The sequence below is a fragment of the Phacochoerus africanus genome, chromosome 7 (genome assembly GCF_016906955.1).
Source record: "Phacochoerus africanus isolate WHEZ1 chromosome 7, ROS_Pafr_v1, whole genome shotgun sequence".
NCBI lineage: Eukaryota > Metazoa > Chordata > Mammalia > Artiodactyla > Suidae > Phacochoerus > Phacochoerus africanus.
The window spans coordinates 18,528,940-18,548,742 of NC_062550.1; the positions used below are offsets into that span (position 1 = coordinate 18,528,940).

Genomic DNA, 19,803 nt, shown 5'->3' on the forward strand with positions numbered 1-19,803 from the left:
GTTATACCCACTGTTCTGCAACTTGCCTCTTACCCTTAATAGATTTTAGGCAGCTTCCTGAGCCAGTAGTTTTGGAACAGTTGCATAATATTGTGTGGGTCAGGGTTTCTCATCCTCAACACTGTTGACATTTTGAACTGGATGATTCCCTGTCTGGGGCCTGTCCTGTGCGTTGCACGATGCTTAGCATCCTGCCCTCTATCCCTTAGGTGCCAGTAGCACCCCTTCCTCTAGTTGTGACGAAAATGTCCCCAGACATGCATGGTCAGTTGTCCCCTGGAGGGAAGAGTCATTCCTAGTTGAAAGCCACTGATACAGATGGTCTGTAATATAAGCATCTAGAGCCCTTCCAGTTTTTCCATTACAAAGAATGGGTCAGAGAATATTCTCGTGTTGATTTTTGTGTACCTCTGTGAGTTTTGTCTTTGAATAATTCTTAGAAGTGCAGTTGGTGAATTAAAATTTTGATAGAAATTGCCAAATTACTCCAGAGATTGTGTCAATTTATTTTTCAACTGTATCCTGAGCATGCCAAAGCTATATCTCTTTCTGAAGTTCTAGATCCATGTAGCCAGCTGTTGATTGGACATCTCTTCTTATATGTCTCATAGGCCTTTCCTAAGCTCAACTCTTTGTCTTCTTCAACCCACCAAACATATATCTTTTTTTTTCTTTTTTTCTTTTTTGCTTTTTAGGGCCACACCCGAGGCATATGGAAGTTCCCAGGCTAGGGGTCAAATTGGAGCTACAGATGCTGGCCTACGCCACAGCCATAGCAATGCTGGATCCTTAACCCACTGAGTGAGGCCAGGGATGGAAGCTGCATCCTCATGGATCCTAGTGTTGGGTTTGTTAACTGCTGAGCCACGACAGAAACTCCAAACATAACACTTTTTTTTTTTTTTTTTTTTGCCATATGTGCAACATGCGGAAGTTCCCTGACCAGGGATTGAACCTTTGCCACAGCAGTAACTGGAGCCAGTGACAGCCAGTAACTGATTCAGTGACAATGCTGAATCCTTAACCCCTGAGCATCAGGGAACTCCCAAACACATACTTTTTGCTGTGTTTCTCTGTCAGAAAATATCATGGTAACTGCCTGGTCAAGCCAGGCCAGAAGTTTTCTCCACCCCACACTGAACCAGTCATCAAATCCTATCCACTCTTCCTCCCTAGTCTCTCTCTGAATCTACTCACTGCTTTTCATCCCTCTCCCTCTCTTTAATATAAGCTGTTATTAACTTGCCCAGATGATTGTAGTGGCATTGGGGCAAGAACTAGTGTCTCTGGCTTCTACCCTTGATCCCGTTTTCTTTGGAGAAAGTGACTTACTGTGCTCTGTGATCTGCGAATGTTACTTCCCTGCTAAAGCCTTTCCATCCACCATCCGCTCCATCAGTCAGATGCTGAGGCCAACATAGATGACATTCACCCCTCGGGATTTCAGATCTCTGTGTCCATCAAAGTAGGCTTTTTCCCTAAGGTTGACTATAAAATAAGTAATAAATGTTGTAGGTTTGAATATATAAATTACTTTTTATGCTAAATTTTTACTTATTTTTTGGCTGAGCCTGTAGCATGTGGAAGTTCCTAGCCCAGGGATCAAACCTGCGCCACAGCAGTGACCCAAGCCACTGCAGTGACAACACCAGATCCTTAACTCACGGAGCCACTGGGGAACTCTGCAATTTTGACTTTCTTTCTTTTTTTTTTTGGTCTTTTTGCCATTTCTAGGGCCGCTTCTGCGGCATATGGAGGTTCCCAGGCTAGGGGTCTAATCAGAGCTGTAGCCACCGGCCTACGCCAGAGCCACAGCAACACGGGATCCGAGCCGCGTCTGCAACCTACACCACAGCTCACGGCAATGCCGGATCCTTAACCCACTAAGCAAGGCCAGGGATTGAACCTGCAACCTCCTGGTTCCTAGTCGGATTCATTAACCGCTGAGCCACGATGGGAACTCCAATTTTGACTTTTAAATAAAGTTTTCTCTGAATTGAAAGAAAATCTTTTTTGAAAACAGTGTTTTATCAAGTCATCTCACCACATGTATTTATTCCCCCAGCTTTGATTACTCACTGTCCCTTGAATGTCCTTTTGTTCTCCTGCCCTTCCTGTTCCTTTTAACTCTGCTCTCTACCCATCTATTTGCTGCCCTTTCTTTAGGACCAAGCATATTTCTTGAACTCTTCAGCTACACGGTTTCTCCTCTATTCGTCAGTTTTATCCTTATTGCATTTATTGTATGTGTACTTTATGTATACTTTTTCACTTAACCTTTTGAAAAAGACATACATGTGTATAAAATAAGACAAACCAGTGAATCAAGGGGAGGGGATATGGGGATTTAGCTCCAGGTTCCAGCACAGGTCCTCAGGTGCAGGAAGGGCCTTTCAAATATCCTTTCTCAGTGCCTGAACCTTGACTTCTCCCCCTTAACTAGAGTTTTGATTTTATGTGGCTCTATGCAGCAATGTAATTGAATACCTCCCAAATCAATTGCATTCATTTGGTCAAACTAAAACCTTGGCGAGAAGTTCATTTGTCTGCCAGCCTTGCTGCATTCCATTTTGATATATCTCAAATACCACAGAAACGAGGGGTGCCTAGGAACTCGGGAATCTCTGACATGGAATGCAGCATATTGCTCTACTAGGCTGGTGTAGGGACAAGCCCTGCAATTTTCCACCAGAAGTCAGCTCCAAGCCTGTGGGAAATCACACATAGCAAAATCCTTGGCAAAGAACTATACATTTTTTCCCCTACTCTCTATGTGGTAATTCTGTAACGCTCTGTAATTAATTTTATTTTTACAGTGAACCACAGAGTAAGAATAATGCATAACCTATTTCTGTTCTTGCTATTTTAGGGGACATCACACAGAAGGGATATGAAAAGAAAAGGTCAAAACTCCTGTCTCCTTACATCCCGCAGACACAAGGTAGGCAATGAGAAGTGGTTTAAACCTTTTCAGTATTTTTACACCAAAGAATGCTGTCTTACGGGAGATCTGTCTCTTTTGTTGGTTCCTGTTTTTTTTCCCTCCCTTCCTCACCAGGGAAGAGAAAAAAAACAGAAGGAAAGAAAGGAGGAATTGAATCTTAATGGAGCATCTGCTGTGTGGTAGGCACTTTTTAAATACCCAAGGTCGTCACGTCATTTAGACAGAGCTTGGGTGATAGTGTGTCTCTGCATAGCTGACGTGATTCAGTGGCAGAAAATTCCAGGTCATGGAAAAACGATGCCTTATTTATGCCTGAGTACAGACTGTGATGAAGAGGAGCAAAGATGAGGAGGGGAGTTCCCTGCTAGGGGAGTGGCCTCACAAGTAAAGCATGGTCACTGCTGTGGCTTGGGTTCAGTCCCCAGCCCGGAAACTTTTACATGCTGCGGGAGCGGCCGAAAAAAAAGAAAGAAAGAAAAAGAGGAGGGACGGATTTAGTTGCAAGGTAATCCATGGATTGGAAGACGTAAGGAATTGGGGACAAGAACCCTAAAAAACAAATTTTAAAAACCCTTTAAAATTTTTTCATAGCCTGACTTACTTCTTTTGCAACGAGACTGCCATGTTCCTTATATATATCAGAAGGTCGTCACTTTTGTGCTTAATTCCAGAAGAATTGCTGGAACCTTTGCCTCTAGGCAAGGCTGTCTGTTTCTAAGTCATCATATTTTAAAAGTTACTCAGCATCCAGGATTTCCTTTGATAGCTGTCTCTGCTTTAATCACTTTATTGTAAGGAATTTATTCTTTTATTTTTAATGTCCCCCCTGCAACCAATCTTCTCCTCCCTGTCCCTCCCCCACCCCCAGACTATTTTTGTGCTTTTATTTCTGGATTATAAATCCTTTAAGAACTTTGGATCCCCCAGGGTTTGGGTATCAAGCCTTGCACAGGGTATGTAGTGTCTAAATATTTGTTGAATGAATAATGGAATAAATAAATGAATAATAGTTGTATACCAATAGACTTCACTAAAGTCTTTGTTTTATTTCCTTCATTTTTCTTGGAAATTCCTCCCTGCAAAAACTAGTAAGTTAATGCAGTGGTAACCAATTTAAAATATCTTGACAGATGGATGTAGAAATGAATTTTGAGAGAAAAGAGGTAGAAATCAGGCTGGTGACAGCTAATGAAAAGCCAGCTTTTGCTGAGCAGGGTGTGACAGAGACAGGGAGTTTTCTGATTGGCTGCTTAATTATGGACCTGGCCCTGCCTCTGTGGGCCCAGAGATTTACTGTAGTCACTTTGTGTGAAAGCAGTCAGATCCTGAGAAAATAACTCCGTAAGGAATGTAACTATAAAAAGGACCCTGGGAGTTCCTGCTGTGGCACAGTGGGTTAAGAACACGACTGCAGCAGCATGGTTTGAGGTGGAGACACAGGTTCAAGCCCTGGTCTGGCACAGTGGCTTATAAAGGATCCGGTGTTGCCGCAGCTATGGCTCGGATTTAGTCCCTGGCCCAGGAACTTCCATGTGCCATGGGTATGGCCAAAAAAAAAAAAAGGGGGGGGGGTTGGGGGACCATGGTCTGTTATCTGTATTCAGGCTACATAGAAACCAAATCATGTTCAAAAGCCAGTTTATCAGTTTACTCTGAGAAACCACTGAGACACACTCAGGTCTGTGTGGCCAGCACATTCTTGCCCCATGAGCAGGCCTGCAAGAGGAGCTTGGTCACACACAGAAGGTTGCTTAGTAAGCGTGAATTTGACAAATCAGATGTTTAATTGCAGCAGGCCAAGAGGATGCGACATAGCATCTCACAGAAGGAATGGTCTTGCCTGGGACCCCTTGGGGGCCTGAGAAGCCACTTGATGACAGCTCCTTTAGCTTCCTGCTATCATATTTCAGACTCGCCACATCTTTGCCCATCATGTTTATTGCCTCCTTCCTTCTGATTGAAAAGGTGGTCTGTCCCTCCTAGCCAAGGGCAGTCCTTCCACCTGTGCCTTGGATCCCATCCCCTCCTCCCTTTTCAGAAACCTTATACTAATAATCTAGTGACACCGAGGACAAGACAGAAGGGGTGAGCCTCCCCAGTGCAGGCAGTAAGCGGTGCAGTGTCTGCAGAAATTTTAAAAGCAGTAGTAAAAACCTACAAAAAGTTGGTCTGCTTTTTCTCGTCACCAAAGATAGCCATTCTAAATGCTGTAAGTGAGGAAATCTGCTGCTGAGGCGGACAGTTGCCTTGCCCCCTCCGTATACCGTTGCTGTCAGCTCCCCGTCTCCCTTGTACAAATCACTCCTTCTCAACCAGATTCTTCCCCCCAGCAGTTCATCATGCTCATCACAGTTCTATTAAAGAGCAGAAACAAAAGAACTCTCCCTTCTCAACTGCTTCCATTTCTACCCTGTCTCCCCTTTGTGATCCGACTGCTCAGAACTGTCTTATTACAGTCCCTGTTCTCTCAATTCTCAGCCCACTCCAGTCCCTTCTGAAGCTATCATAAGTGATATCTCAGTAGCATTTGCCAGTCTACCTCTTGAAACACTTCTTTTGAAACACTCTCCTCATGTTCTAACCCTTCTCTTCATGTTGCTCCTTGACATCTTTGCAGGCTCCTTCTCTCTGTTATACGGCAGAATTCTCAAGGCAAGTCCCCAAGCCCTCCTGACATCTCACTCTACTTCAGTGGTTCTCAAATTTGAGCCTACCGCAGCAACACTGGGAGACTTATTCATATATAGACTGTGGGCTTCCCCTCAGTGTTTCTGATTCAGTAGGTTCAGTCCAGGTCCAAGGGTTTGATTTCCGTTAAGTTAGCAGGTGACGCTAAGCTTGGTGGTACAGAGAACCAATGCTCTGTCTCCTAGAGCTTTTCAGCCATACTTGTGGCTTTTATTTCACTTAAATACAAGTAACTCCCAAATATGTGTCTTCAACCCAGATCTACCCTGAGCTCCTGACTGTAGATACAACTGCATTCTTAACATCTCTGTTTGTCATTTCAACATAGTGGACATATCCATTGAATTTATGACTTCTCCACACCACACCTCTCACCAGCACCAACCCCTCCCTACAGCATATATACACTCACACAAAAAAATGACATCCAACATGCTCCCAGGTTTCTCTCCCAGTTTTGCCCGTCTGAGTGAATAGAACTCACATCTATAAGTCCACTTAAATAGAGATTACAGACTTAAAAGTTATCTCAGCGTCTCCTTCATTCCCCATTTCCTGTCTGTTACCGAGTTCTGTTTTATTCTTCATGAGTTCATGTTCATGTTACCGAGTTCATGTTTTTTCCTCAGTTTTGTTTGGTAAGCGTAAATTTTCTAGGAAATTGGCTGTTTTGTATAAGTTTTCAAATCTATTGTTAATGGCATTCACAGTATTCTCTTCTTTTTATCTTTAAAAGTTTTATTGAAATATAGTTGGTTTACAAGGTTTTGATAATTTCTGGTGTACAGCACAGTGATTCAGTTGTGCATACACACACACCTATTCTCTTTCAGATTCTTTTCCAGGTAGATTATCACAGAGTATTGGGTAGAGTTCTCTGTGCTACAGAGTAAGGCCCCTGTTGGCCACTCATTCCATATACCTCAGCGTGCGTATGCCAGTCCTATGCTCATTATTTTAAAGCCTTTGCTTTGTTTATATATTTTACTTTTATCTCTTCTCTTTTTTTCTCTTGAGCAGTCTTTCCAGGAGTTTGTCTGTTCAAAGAACAAGCTTTTGGGTTTGTTGCCTTTTTTTTTAGTAAGTCTTTATTTTCTAATGTATCACTTTTGGCTCCTATATGTATTTCTTTCCTTGCATTCTTTTTCTTTAGTCTTTTGTTCTTTTTCTAAATTTCCTAAGTTGGATGCTTAGGTTTTCTGTCTTCTTTAACTAAGGTTAGTATTTCTCAGTTTGACTGTAGAACAGTCAGAGAACATGACTATTCAAATTCAAGTCACAATTAGAATCTTCATTCTCCTCCCAAATGACACAAAGACTTTAAGAACAAATGCATTTTTAGTACCAGCTTGTCTAAACACCCCTCAATGTATTGGTTATTATTGTTTTAAATAGTTAATAGTAGTTAATAGATGTTTTCTTTGTTCACTGTTCTTTTGTATGTTTCACTTCCTCCTCTTAGTTCAGTTTCCTTCTTTCTTAAGTCCATCCTACAGTAGTTACATATTTTAATGAGGGTTTGTTTGTTTGTTTTTGCTTTTTAGGGTGGCACGTGGGGCATATGGAAGTTCCCAGGCGAGGGTCAAATTGGAGCTGCAGCTGCCGATACACCACAGCCACAGCAATGCAGGATCCAAACCGAGTCTGTGACCTACACGACAGTTCACAACAACGCCGGATACTTAACCCACTGAGTGGGGCCACAGATTGAACCTGTATCCTCATGGATACTAGTCAGGTTCGTTATTACTGAGCCACAGTGGGAACTCCCTTAATGAGGGTTTCTTTTCCTTTTTTTTTACGGCTGCCCCTGTGGCATATAGAAGTTCCCAGGCTAGGGGTTGAATCAGAGCTACAGCTGCTGACCACAGCCACAGCCACAGCAATACCAGATCCTAGCCATGTCTGCGACCTACACCACAGCTCACCACAATACCAGATCCTTAACCCATTGAGCAAGGCCAGGAATCGAACCTGCATCCTCATGGATGCCAATCAGATTCATTGTCGCTGAGCCACAATGGGAACTCCAGTGAGGGTTTTTTAATGGTAAAAATTCTCTCAATTCATGGTTATCACTTTCTTTGTCCGTCTTTGTTCTTGAATCTATTCATGTCTTCCCCAGAAGTGGATTCTTTTTTAGTGCTGGATTGTATCATATAGATTCTGTAGCAAATGAAGCGATTAGCCTTTGGCATTTTTACCCAGTATATCTTTGTAGATTTTGAAGAAAGCATTTAGTTTGATTTAATGCAGATTTTAAACTAACTGAATTATAATAATGCTTGGTCTAGAATTAAATGAAATGAAAGTCATTTTAACACATTTAGTTGGAGTTTCCTGCTAGAAGGATTCAACCCTTTTCAAATTCTATTACCTCGTTAGATTTCATTTCCTCCAGTTGCGAGGTGCCTCATTGTGAGGGTGGCTCCTTGAGTGTAGTTTATATAAAAGTAAAGTAATATTCTCCAATAATCTCTTTTTTAAAAAATTTTTCCTCCTCCCCTCCCTGCTCTCCACTAATCTCTTTTGAAAGGAAAAATAATACTGTGTGCAGCATTGTATTACTAGAACAATTGTACACAGCTTATCTAAAAATTTACTGAATGATTTTCTGTACAGAACTGATCTGGAGTTATCTTGGGTTGCATATTTATGTATGTTTAGATTTCTTTTCTCAAATGTTACATAAATCTTTAAAATAGGACTTCAGAAAAAAATTTAACAATGTAACACAGAATGGGGAAATATGGAAGAGAACACAAGCTTGAAGAAAATACTGGGTGAAAACTGAGTAAGGACAATTTTGGTTAATAAGTTCAGTTTAATTTTCTGTCATCACAGGGGTTAGAGTCTAAAGTCACAGTGTAAAATCTGATGTGTCAAAAATTACCCTTGAAAATTGCTTAAACCTACCATCATTAGAACTGATTTTTTTTTCCTCTTTCTTCCTTCCTTCCTTTTTTTTTTTTTTTTTTTTAATGGCCACACCTATAGCATATGGAAGTTCCCTGGCCCGGGACTGAATCCAAGCCATAGCTGGGACCTACCCTTCAGCGGTGGCAATGCCAGATTCTTTAACCCACTGTGCAGGGCTGGAGATTGAACCTGTGTCTCCACAGTGACTTGAGCCCCTGCAGTTGGATTCTTAACCCACTGTGCCACAGTGGGAACTCCTGTCATTTCTTTAGTATCAACAAAACCCAAACCTTACCCAGCATTTAAGGGCCATGCTGTATGAAAAATTCACTCTTTTTTTTTTTTTTTTTCCCTTCCTTTTTAAGGCTGAACCCACGGCATTTGGACGTTCCCAGGCCAGGGGTTGAATCAGAGCTGTGGCTGTGGGCCAACACCACAGCCAGGCAACTCGGGATCTGAGCTGCGTCTGTGACCTCCACTACAGCTCACGGTAGCACCAGATCCTTAACCTGCTGAGCAAGGCCAGGGGTTGAACCCACATCTTCATGGATACTAGTAGGGTTCCTTTCCTCTGAGCCACAAGGGGAACTCTGAAAAATTCACATCTTGATAAAGGTTAAAATCGTACTCACTGCTCATGATGCTGTCACTATAAGAGGCATCAGAGAAATGAGGGTATGGCAGGTTCATATCTCTTCATTCTGAGCCATATGCTCCTCGAAAGGAATATCTTTCAGTGGCTGGAAGCTACTAGAGCCTGGATTTAAAGCTTCCCACATGCCTCACTTAGCAGCTTTGCAGGGAGAAGAGGCCAGAAATTAACTCTGTTTTGGCATGGTCCAAAGAATTGAATTTTAAGACTACATACGTTCTCCTATGTAAATGAGTCCCTCTTGGCCACTCTCGGAGTTAGGGTAAAGTGGAAGATTTTGTGTAGGGAGCCAGCTTCTCCAGATTGATCCTGTAGTCTCATCTTTAAGATGCTTCAGATATAAGTAACTGATTAATTCCAAATAGTTTTAATAGAAGAGAGTGTATTATGATGATCTAGAGGTTGCTTACAAAACCTCAGGTTGGCACGTACTTACTAAGTGCTTTCTGTGTTCTGAGTACAGTTGGGACACTAAGAAGTAGCCAGCATTGGACGTGACAAATTGGGGATCCCCCCCTCCCCGGCTTGCTCCCTCAATCTACTAGGGGTTTGCTCAGCTAGGACTAAGACAAACAAATCTTGCTTGACCAGCTCTATCACAAACAGTGCTCACTCCCATGATCTGAGTTACATTTTTTTTTCTTTTTGTGGCAGCACCTGTGGCATATGGAAGTGCCTAGCCAGGGACTGAATCTGAGCGGCAGCTGGAACTCGAGCCGCAGCTGCAGCAATGCCAGATGCTTTAACCCACTGCCCTGGCTGGTATGGAACCTGTCCCTCCACAGCGACCTGAGCCCCGATGTCAGATTCTTAACTCTTAAGAATTATGGGAGTTCCCGTCGTGGCTCATCTAAAACAAATCTAACTAGTATCCATGAGGACGTAGGTTCAATCCCTGGCCTCGCTCAGTAGGTTGAGGATCTGGCGTTACCGTGAGCTGCGGTGTAGGTGGCACACTGGGCTCAGATCTGGCATTGCTGTGGCTGTGGTGTAGGCCAGCTGCTGCAGCTCCATTTTGACCCGTAGCCGGGGAACCTCCATATGCCGCCGGTGTGACCCTAAAGAGACCCAAAAAAAAAATTATGATTATGCGCCACAGCAGGAACTCCTGAGTTGCATTATTACAATGCTCCATAGATGATGGTTTGTACATTTGTCTAAATTCCCCTACTCGACTCTTAAGATCTTTAAAATCAGGAACATTCTTTTTTGTTTAATTTTTATTTTTAAATGAAATTAATGAGTCGGTTATAAACAGTCAAATAGTACTATGAGGTTTGTAATAGCAACAACAACAAAAATAAGCAGTGTCCTCTTCTCCCCTAGAGACAGATTCTTTCAGCTGTTTTAACGGTTTCTTTGGGCATTTACCTCTGTATTTCTGTGTAACATTTTACCTCTCTTTCTTGACTTTTTTTGGTTTTCAGTTTATTATTATAAATTGAAATTTTATTTATTTATTTATTTATTTATTCATTTCCTACAAGGAAAGCTTAGACTTTTTCTCTCTTGCATCTCTCCCCCAGCCGCCTGGACACCACACACTCCTTTGCCCCTTCCCTCACATCACCGTCTCATACTCATCGTGAGTGTGTGTTCAATACATTGCTTTTTTTTTGCTGTTAAACCAGCGTTCAGTGTTTGTATTATTATGATTATGTAAATATTCTTCACAGCAAAGTCACTTGGTGTACTAGGATTATATTTCTTTTTTCACAATTAATCCATCTTCGTTATTATTATTATTATTATTATTATTATTGTCTTTTTTTGGCCATTTCTAGGGCCGCTCCCACGGCATATGGAGGTTCCCAGGCTAGGGGTCTAATCAGAGCTGTAGCCACTGGCCTACACCACAGCCGCAGCAACTCGGGATCCGAGCCTCGGCTGTGACCTACACCACAGCTCACAGCAACGCTGGATCCTTAACCCACTGAGCAAGGCCAGGGATCGAACCCGCAACCTCATGGTTCTTAGTCGGATTCGTTAACCACTGAGCCACAACGGGAACTCCGGTTATTACTGTTTTTAGATGTAACTCTTGATGCCGTCTCTCTTCCTGAAAACTGATTGTTTTCTTGACCGGCCAGCAGCCTTCATTATCATTCTAGTGGAATTTTAGGAAGGCGTGGGGAGAGATAGAATGAGCTGTGTTCATTCTGCCACGGTTAATCAGAATTCTTTATCCTAACATTTCTGCTCAAGGATTGTTCAAAACTTGGGCGAAGATCATTTCGGTTCATCTGAACGATCTCAAAGACATCAGTACCTCATTTGCTGGCTGTTCCCCAGCAAGGTGATCAAACGGTCTCTACAACAGCCTGAATAAAGTGTTGAAACTGAGAGGCCTCCTTCCGCTGGGTGGGTCTGAGAAAGAGCCCTGCCTGAGCTCGGTGTTGCAACTCTACACTATTTAGTATTGCCCTTGACGTTCAGCGGTGGCATCTTCTCTTGGACCCACATCCTTGGCTTTAGGACTTTACTGCAGTTTCTGTCTTTGATGGCACTGGTTTAAACATTCCATTCTGTCTTCATATATTTCAGATCATTTGTGACCTTTGTGTGTTTGTTTCTCTTCTTTCATCCTTTGACTTTGTTCTCCTGTCTTTTACTTCGTTGAATTGTGTTGGTCTCCTTGTATATATTCCTTCCTGGCCCAGGTTTCCACATTATTTTCCCCCCACACCCTTACCTGCTGCCCTTTTCGAGATAAGACCTGTCAGTTTATGGATGTGATCATGCGCTGACATTTTCTAGCTTGTCCTGGAAAGGTTTTTTTTTTTTTCCAAACGTGGCTTCCTTTTGTGGTTGCTGCTTGTTTCGCTGGAGGGTATTCGCTCGCCACTGTTCCTGTATATGTACAGACTCTGCCCTTGCCAGTTGTTCCCCACCCCTTTCATCACAGCTCTTCGGAGTTCAGGCCTGCCTTTGAGGTTGTGCAAATGTGTATATAACCGACTTAAAATGAAACAAATGAAAACCTTGTGTTTTATCCTCTTTTGCCAAAGGCTCTGATAACTCCTCTCAGGGATGGTCTATGATCCTGTTTTCCATAATGACCTCATGTAATTGTACGAAGATGGTGAGAGGCACACATTTTTGCATAAAATTTGTATGGCTTAGAGATAGACGGATAAGCAGGCTTTTCAAGATTAACTGTTAACCATAGCCTTCAAATTGGTATCTCTTCACTTGTCTTTGTTTTTCCCAGCCACCCATTATCATTGGTGGAAATGAGGAGACCGACAAGACCTTATTATTTTAACCAAAATTTTGGGTTACCTGCAGTGTAAGACCCAGAGCTCATTACTGTAGGAGACGCAAGATGAATTAAGACCAGCCTCTGACCTCAAATTTTTTTATGCTGTCATAGGAAAGACAGGTATACAAGTGAGAATCATAAAACATAAGAGTGAAACAAACACTATAGGAGACTTCTAAACAAAATACTGTGGAAATTCAGAGGGACATGAACTTAAATCTAGCTGTTGAAATCAGGAACAGCATTTTGGAATGATATAGAACATTTCTGACTATATAATTATTAAGTATTGTGTGTGGGATCTATTCTCTATCCCATTTTGATTTGAAAGTTCCTTCCCCCACCCTGAAAAAATCCTTCTGTGTAGCACTGGGAGCTATATTTAGTCACTTATGATGGAGCATGATAATGTAAGAAAAAAGAATGTATACATGTATGTGTGACTGGGTCCCTTTGCTATACAGTAGAAAACTGACAGAACACTGCAAACCAGTTATAATGGAAAAAATAAAAATCACTATTTAAAAAAAAAAAGAAAATTCCTCCCCAAGTGATAACCACAGCATAATGGAAAGAACGTGGAATTTTTTTTTCCAGTGACAGTTCTCCCCTCTCATCTGCTGGATTTGGATAGTAGTATGGTCGCTCAGAACGGGAGCACACACTGCGGTCTTATCTGTCCCCACACACCTTAGTGAAGGAAGTCCACTCTCTTCCTCTTGGGGCTTCTCTTTCCTCCTGAATTGTACAAGAACCTCCTGGGATGTAGGTAGTAGTGGAGAAGGAGAGGTGGTCAGTGCAGCTTCCACATCCAGAAGAGAAGAGCCCTGTTGTGTGCTGCTGCGTCTCAGTGCCTCCTGCTGAACCTGGGTCCTGCATCAGCCACTCTGACGGAGGAGCCCACTCAGCTCGGTCAAGCTATCCCACTTGGATTCTCAGGGCAGAGCTGTTGGTATTGTGTTTATTTTTTTTATTTTTATTTTTATTTTTTGTCTTTCTGCCTTTTCTAGGGCCGCTCCCGTGGCATATGGAGGTTCCCAGGCTAGGGGTCGAATCGGGGCTGTAGCCACCGGCCTTCACCAGAGCCACAGCAACTCGGGATCCGAGCCGCATCTGCAATCTACACCACAGCTCATGGCCACGCTGGATCCTTAACCCACTGATCGAGGCCAGGGATCGAACCCGCAACCTCATGGTTCCTAGTCGGATTCCTTAACCACTGAGCCACGACGGGAACTCCGGTATTGTGGTTTTTTTTATGCCACACACAGCCATTTTCCTGATGCCAAGTGGCCCAGGAAGCTTCAGAGACCAGGAACTCCCAACTCCTCTCCCTTCCAGAATCCACCCCTGGGACTCAGGGAGGGCAGGCCCTTTCCAGACAGTGAATGCAAACACGCTTTCTTCCCTCCCTTCCTCCAGGCAGTGTGGCGGGTTAATCAGCCATCCTCCTGAGGAAGACTCTCCACCGTGAGCTCCTAGGGAAGGTCCCCTCACCCGACTTTCTTGCGGGGGCGCAGCTGGGAGTGGAGGCTCTGTGTTTAATGATTCAGGGTGGTTATTTCTCTCATTACAGAAAAACACATTTAATCTGTGATAGGTGTCCTGCTTCCTTAGTGGTATCTATCACACAGAGTTACTGTGAAGATAAGATGCGATGATGTTATGAAAGTTTAGAGTAGTGAGATAGTATCATTGTCATTCTGTCATTTCCTGTTTAAATCCCCTCAAAGACCACTCCTTTGGTTTAGGACAGGTGACCTGACCCCACTTTTCTTCTTCTCCAGCCTCATTTTGTCTCCCTCCCTCTTTCACTGTGCTTCAGCACCCTCAGGCTTTTTTTTTTTGGCTGTGCCCATGGCATGTGGAAGTTCCCGGGCCAGAGACTGAATCCTTCCCGCGCAGCCACAGCCACACCAGTGACAATGTTGGATCCTTAATCCACTGAGCCACTGGGAAACTGCCCCACCAGGCTTTCTTAGACTTGTCAGGTGTTTCTCCCTCACTGGGCTTCTACACACACGGTGTTTTTGTATAAAATAGCTACTACCCTCCCCCGACACCTTGTCTCTGCCTACCTAAAACCTAAAACCTTGAGTCCCTGAAACTCTAATACAAATTAAATTGCTCATTATGTGGGCTCATAGAGCCTTGTCTTTTTCCTGCTCAGTGTGTATCACTATATAAAAGATACACATGAATAGGTGACCACTTTTTTTTTTAAATGACCGCACCTGAGGCATATGGAAGTTCCCAGGCCAGGGATCAAACCTGTGCCTCCACAGCAACCTGAACTGCTGCAATCGGAACTCTGTCACTCTATTTTTCTTACCGGTGAAAATGTCTGTTAAATCTTACTGCCCGAGTTGAAGGACAGGAAACTGAGGTTGGCCTTCTTCCATGTTCCCAAGTGGAGATTTTGCATAGTTTTATGCTAAAGATCAGCTTCTTTTCTAAGTTATCGTTGTTATTATGTGCAAACAGTAGAATAATAGGAGACTCTGATGTCTCTTTCTGCCAAAGAACAATAAATTATGTATATGCTGACCACTGAGAAAGGAGGCTTTGTGTTGTAGAAGAAATGAAAATTTCTCATTTTTCTTAAAACTTATTGTTAATAAATGTTGAAGCATCATCATAATTTAACATAATGGTGACCCCTAGTGGATATTCTGTGTAGTAGACAGAAAGATCCTGGAATCTCCCCCCACCACCCAACTGAAGCAGTCATAGTGTGATAATCAGAAGTTTTGAAGAAAACTTGATTTATGAGGTTCTCGGCTTTCCCTCCAGTACTTAATCTATACTTTAGTGTCTTTGAAAATTACTTTCATTTTGTACATAACTTTTTCATTAAAAAAAAATGGTAAAGCTCTCCAAAGTACTTTATCATTACTTCATCCCAACTACTTAAGGGATTTTATATCCCAGCCGATCCTTATAATTGTATATGAATAGTTTTTATATACACAGTTGTAATCATACCCATAGTATCTTGTGTTCTTTTATCACTTGCCATTATTTTGTTTAGACCTTTTCATGTGTCTAGATAGACAACAGTTTTTCCTTTTTCATGGCATGTAATATGTATCTCATTGTTGGGAATTCCCGTTGTGGCTCAGCAGGTTAAGAATCCGACTAGTATCCATGAGGATGCAGGTCCGATCCCTGGCCTCCCTCAGTGGGTTAAGGATTTGGCATTCCCGTGAGCAGTGGTTTAGGTCGCATACGCTGCTCACATCTGGCGTTGCTGTGGCTGTGGTGTAGGCCAGCAGCTGTAGCTGCAGTTCAGCCCCTAGCCTTCCACATGCTGTAGGTGAGGCCCTAAATGTATCTCATTGATACCTATAGTCAATTCTCTTTGCTTTTAGCTTCTTATGTGGTAATGAAAATGTGCATATCTTATTCAAAATACAGAAATTTCTATTTTGGGGCCCCAGGTAATTCCTGAGATCAGGCTGAAGTGTGAAACCATGGCCAGGGAATGATTCATCTTTAAGCAGCATCTTGCCTGCCCAGCTGACGTTGGACATGCTGTTAATAAAGTCCTGCTGGGTCGCTATGTCCCCAGACCCCTTCCTCCTCTCTTCCAGGAGACCTGACATCCATGTTTCCTGCTTCCTTCTGTGATAAATTGTTGCTCTGGCAAGTAAGCTAGTGTGGAAATAAACCTTCCAAAATTCTTTTACTCCAACCAGGACATAGTTTCCTCCCTCTCACCTCCAGATATGCATTGAATTACCAGTTGCTTTGGGGGAAAGGAAAAGGAGACAATTCATCTTCGAAGATTGGAAAATTCTGCTCACAGTGTTGTAATTTAGGAAGCTGAAAAGTAGATATTATTTTTAACTTATTTTGGCAAGAATCTGCTCTCTTGAATTAGAAAAGTCAATGTCATTTTTTTCTTCTTTATACTTAATTATTACCTTGATGTTCTATAATGAACATGTTATTTTTATACCCTGAAAAATAACTTTTCTAAATTCTAGAAACCCAGTAAAGCCTATGGAAAAAATAAACACCCCAGATCTCATGACCTGCAGATAATTGCTCTTCACATTCCGCTATATTTGCTCTTCAGTGTTTTCAATGCGCATATAAAATATATCTACAAATCTTACGGTTTTTTTTTAAGGGAAAAAAAAAAACTCCAGGAGTTCCCGTTGTGGCTCAGTGGTTAATGAACCCAACTAGTATCCATAAGGATGCGAATTTGATCCCTGCCCTCGCTCAGTGGGTTAAGGATCCTGTGTTGCTGTGAGCTGTGGTGTAGGTCAAAGATGCAGCAGTAATGAACCCAACTAGGATCCACAAGGACGTGGGTTCAATCCCTGGCCCCCATCAGTTGGTTAAGGATCTGGCAATGCCTTGAGCTGTGGTGTAGGTCGCAGATGCGGCTCCGATCCCACGTTGCTGTGGCTGTGGTGTAGGCTGGCAGCTACTGCTCTGATTCGACCCCTAGCCTGGAAACCTCCATGTGCCGTGGGTGAAGCGCTAAAAAGACATACACAAAAAAACCTCCCATACATGGAAATAAAAATTTATAAATTCATATAAATTGGAGAGTGATTATTCACATTCAGAAAGATTAACTACAGAGCTTTATTATTATTATTATTATTACTATTATTTTGCTTTTTAGGGCTGCACCCACAGCATATAGAAATTCCCAGACTAGGGGTCGAATTGGAGCTGCAGCTGCCAGTCACAGCCAGAGCAACATGGCATTCAAGCTGCATCTGCAACCTACACCACAGCTCACAGCAACACTGGATCCTTGACCCACTGAGCAAGTCCAGGGGTCGAACCCATGTCCTCATGGATACTAGTCGGATTCTTAACCTTCTGTGCCACGATGAGAACTTCCAGAGCTTCATTATTAAACTCCATTATGAAGTGATTCAGTTACTAGGAATTCATTTTATTCTTTTTTTTTTTTTCCATTTACATTACCTCTCTTGAACTTGAAGCAGGTACATTACACATTTATACCAAAATCATCTGTCAGAAAAAATCCAACTTGTGACATTGTGCTTTGGGAACTTGACGGATGCTCACTCAGCAAACTTGTCGGCCACTTACTGAAACTGCAAATCGACCTTTTGGTTTCATTTCTGGCAAGCTACCTCAAAAAGTCTGTCATGATTTTAGACCCAAAGAGACCCAGTCTGCTTGGCTGACTAAATAAATCCCTGAGGGAACCGAGGTAAACTTTGCAGAGCATCATACTAATGTTGCTTGGTGGATAGAGAGTGTGCTGTGAGGCTTTTAGGGGGGAGGGGTACCAGTTCAGTAGCTCTCTTGGCCAAGTGTCATGTGTAACTCTCAATTCTCATTATATGTCTAAATTTGTGTTACATTTCCTTGTGTGTGTGTTTTTGTTGTTGTTGTTTGCCTTTTAAGGTCGCATCTGCTAGGGGTCCCTGGCTAGAAGGTCCCTGCTAGAAGTTCCCTGGCTAGGGGTCGATCAGATCGGAGCTACAGCCACTGGCAATGCGGGATTCAAGCCGTGTCTGCAACCTACACCACAGTTCACAACGGAAACCCCTGATCCCCGACCCACTGAGTCCAGGATGGAACCTGCATCCTCATGGATACTAGTTGGATTTGTTTCCACTGCAGCACAATGGGAAGTCACATTTCCTTGTGGTTTGATCTGTGATAACCTCTAGATACTCCTGAGTGGAAATGTTCATTCTAATTCTTCCTCAGATTTATTAACTCCCATTTCCTCTATCACATCCCTCTATCATTTCTTGGTAAAAAATGTATTTAGTCCACACCGTCTTCTTTTTCCTAATCCATTACATGGAAAAATACCAAGTAAAAAGCATAGGTGAGGGAGGAATCAGAAAAAATACGCAAACTTTGTGTTTCCGTCCTTTGTGAAATGAGAACCCATGTTCCTTCTCTCCACCCTTCGGATCATTTGCTGTCTAATTTGAAAGCACGTGTTTCTTGGCAGGGTTTCATCCTAGCAAATCTGCCTCTTTAATAAAAAAAAATAGAAGTTAGTAACAGGTAATTCAGTTATATATTCATTATGACACCCCCCCCCCCAAATAATACAAAGCTAGTGTTTTAAACTGTATCTTATTTAAGTCAAACCCGTTTCTCTGTGCATGTTTACAGGCAAAGTGGCTCATGTGTGCTAATCTGATTTCCTTCCTGTATATATCATCTGACTATTCAAATAAAAATAGCCCCTTTCTATTTTTTGTTCTCTATTTAAAGTGAATTGGAATATGTTTTAAATAATTTCTCTAGTGACTGTCTTAAAACTTTATTGGGGGGGGGGCTTTAGCAGAATCTTTCACATGAAGGCCGGTGATTTTAAAATAAAGATATCTAGCTGCTGACTGAGTGCAAATCCCAAAGCATTTAGATGCTCTTAAACTAAATTATTCATTCTGATTGCTTTCCTCTTAAGAGCTTTGGGAGAATTTTCATAACCTTTTTCATTAACCTTTTCTGGTTGAGAAGCAGTGGAGTTAGACCTGGGTTTGAATCCTGGCTCTGCCACCCCCTGGCTCTGTGACTTTGGATAAAATAATCTATGTGTCTATTTTCTTTTCTGTCAGAAGTTAATAGTGATAGTGCTGCCTTTATAGTCGTTGTGAGGAATAAATAGGATAAAATGTGCGACTTCTAAATGCACAGTGCCTAGCATAGAGCAAATACTTAAATGTTAGGGTTTTGTTTGTTTGTTTGTTTTAAATAGACCAGGGCCCTGGGAAGGGAAGGGAAGGTTTTTCTGTAAAGGGCCAAAGAGGAAATATTTTAGGCTTTGAGGACCGTACAGTCTCTATCACAGGTACTCAGCTCTGCCTTTACAGTGTGAAAGCAGCCATTGGCAGTATGTTAGCGGATGTCCGTGGCTGTGTTCTGATAAAACTTTATAAAAACAGATATGGGTCACAGTTTGTTGACCCTCTTCTAGAGTAATAAAACTAATAAATGAGACAGTGTGAAAATGTCAAGATTCCGTACAGGTCTTCTGTGAATTCTACGTCAAGAGAATTTAGGTTGATTAAAAACTTCAATTTACAATCCCAGGCATTACATTTAAAAGTCTCAGTGTTGGAGTTCCCGTCGTGGTGCAGTGGTTAACGAATCCAACTAGGAACCATGAGGGTGCGGGTTCGATCCCTGGCCTTGCTCAGTGGGTTGAGGATCCGGCATTGCCGTGGGCTGTGGTGTAGGTTGCAGACGCAGCTCGGATTCCGAGTTGCTGTGGCTCTGGCGAAGGCTGGCAGCTACAGCTCCGATGCGACCCCTAGCCTGGGAACCTCCATGTGCCTCGGGAAGTGGCCCTAGAAAAGACAAAAAATGAAACAA

At 42.5% G+C, this 19,803-nt stretch overlaps 1 protein-coding gene across 6 annotated transcripts in view; it reads left to right on the plus strand.

The window, feature by feature from the left end:
* The window catches only part of DIP2B (disco interacting protein 2 homolog B), a 234,618-nt gene that overhangs the window by 108,966 nt on the left and 105,849 nt on the right, over positions 1–19,803 (plus strand). For all 6 annotated transcript variants that reach the window (XR_007135806.1, XM_047786602.1, XM_047786601.1 and 3 more), the window contains exon 2: positions 2,870–2,941. Coding sequence is in view for 5 of the 6 variants with exons in the window: in XM_047786602.1 (XP_047642558.1) it covers positions 2,870–2,941 (72 nt within the window). In the remaining variant the exon portion in view is untranslated. The remainder of the gene's footprint in view (positions 1–2,869; positions 2,942–19,803) is intronic.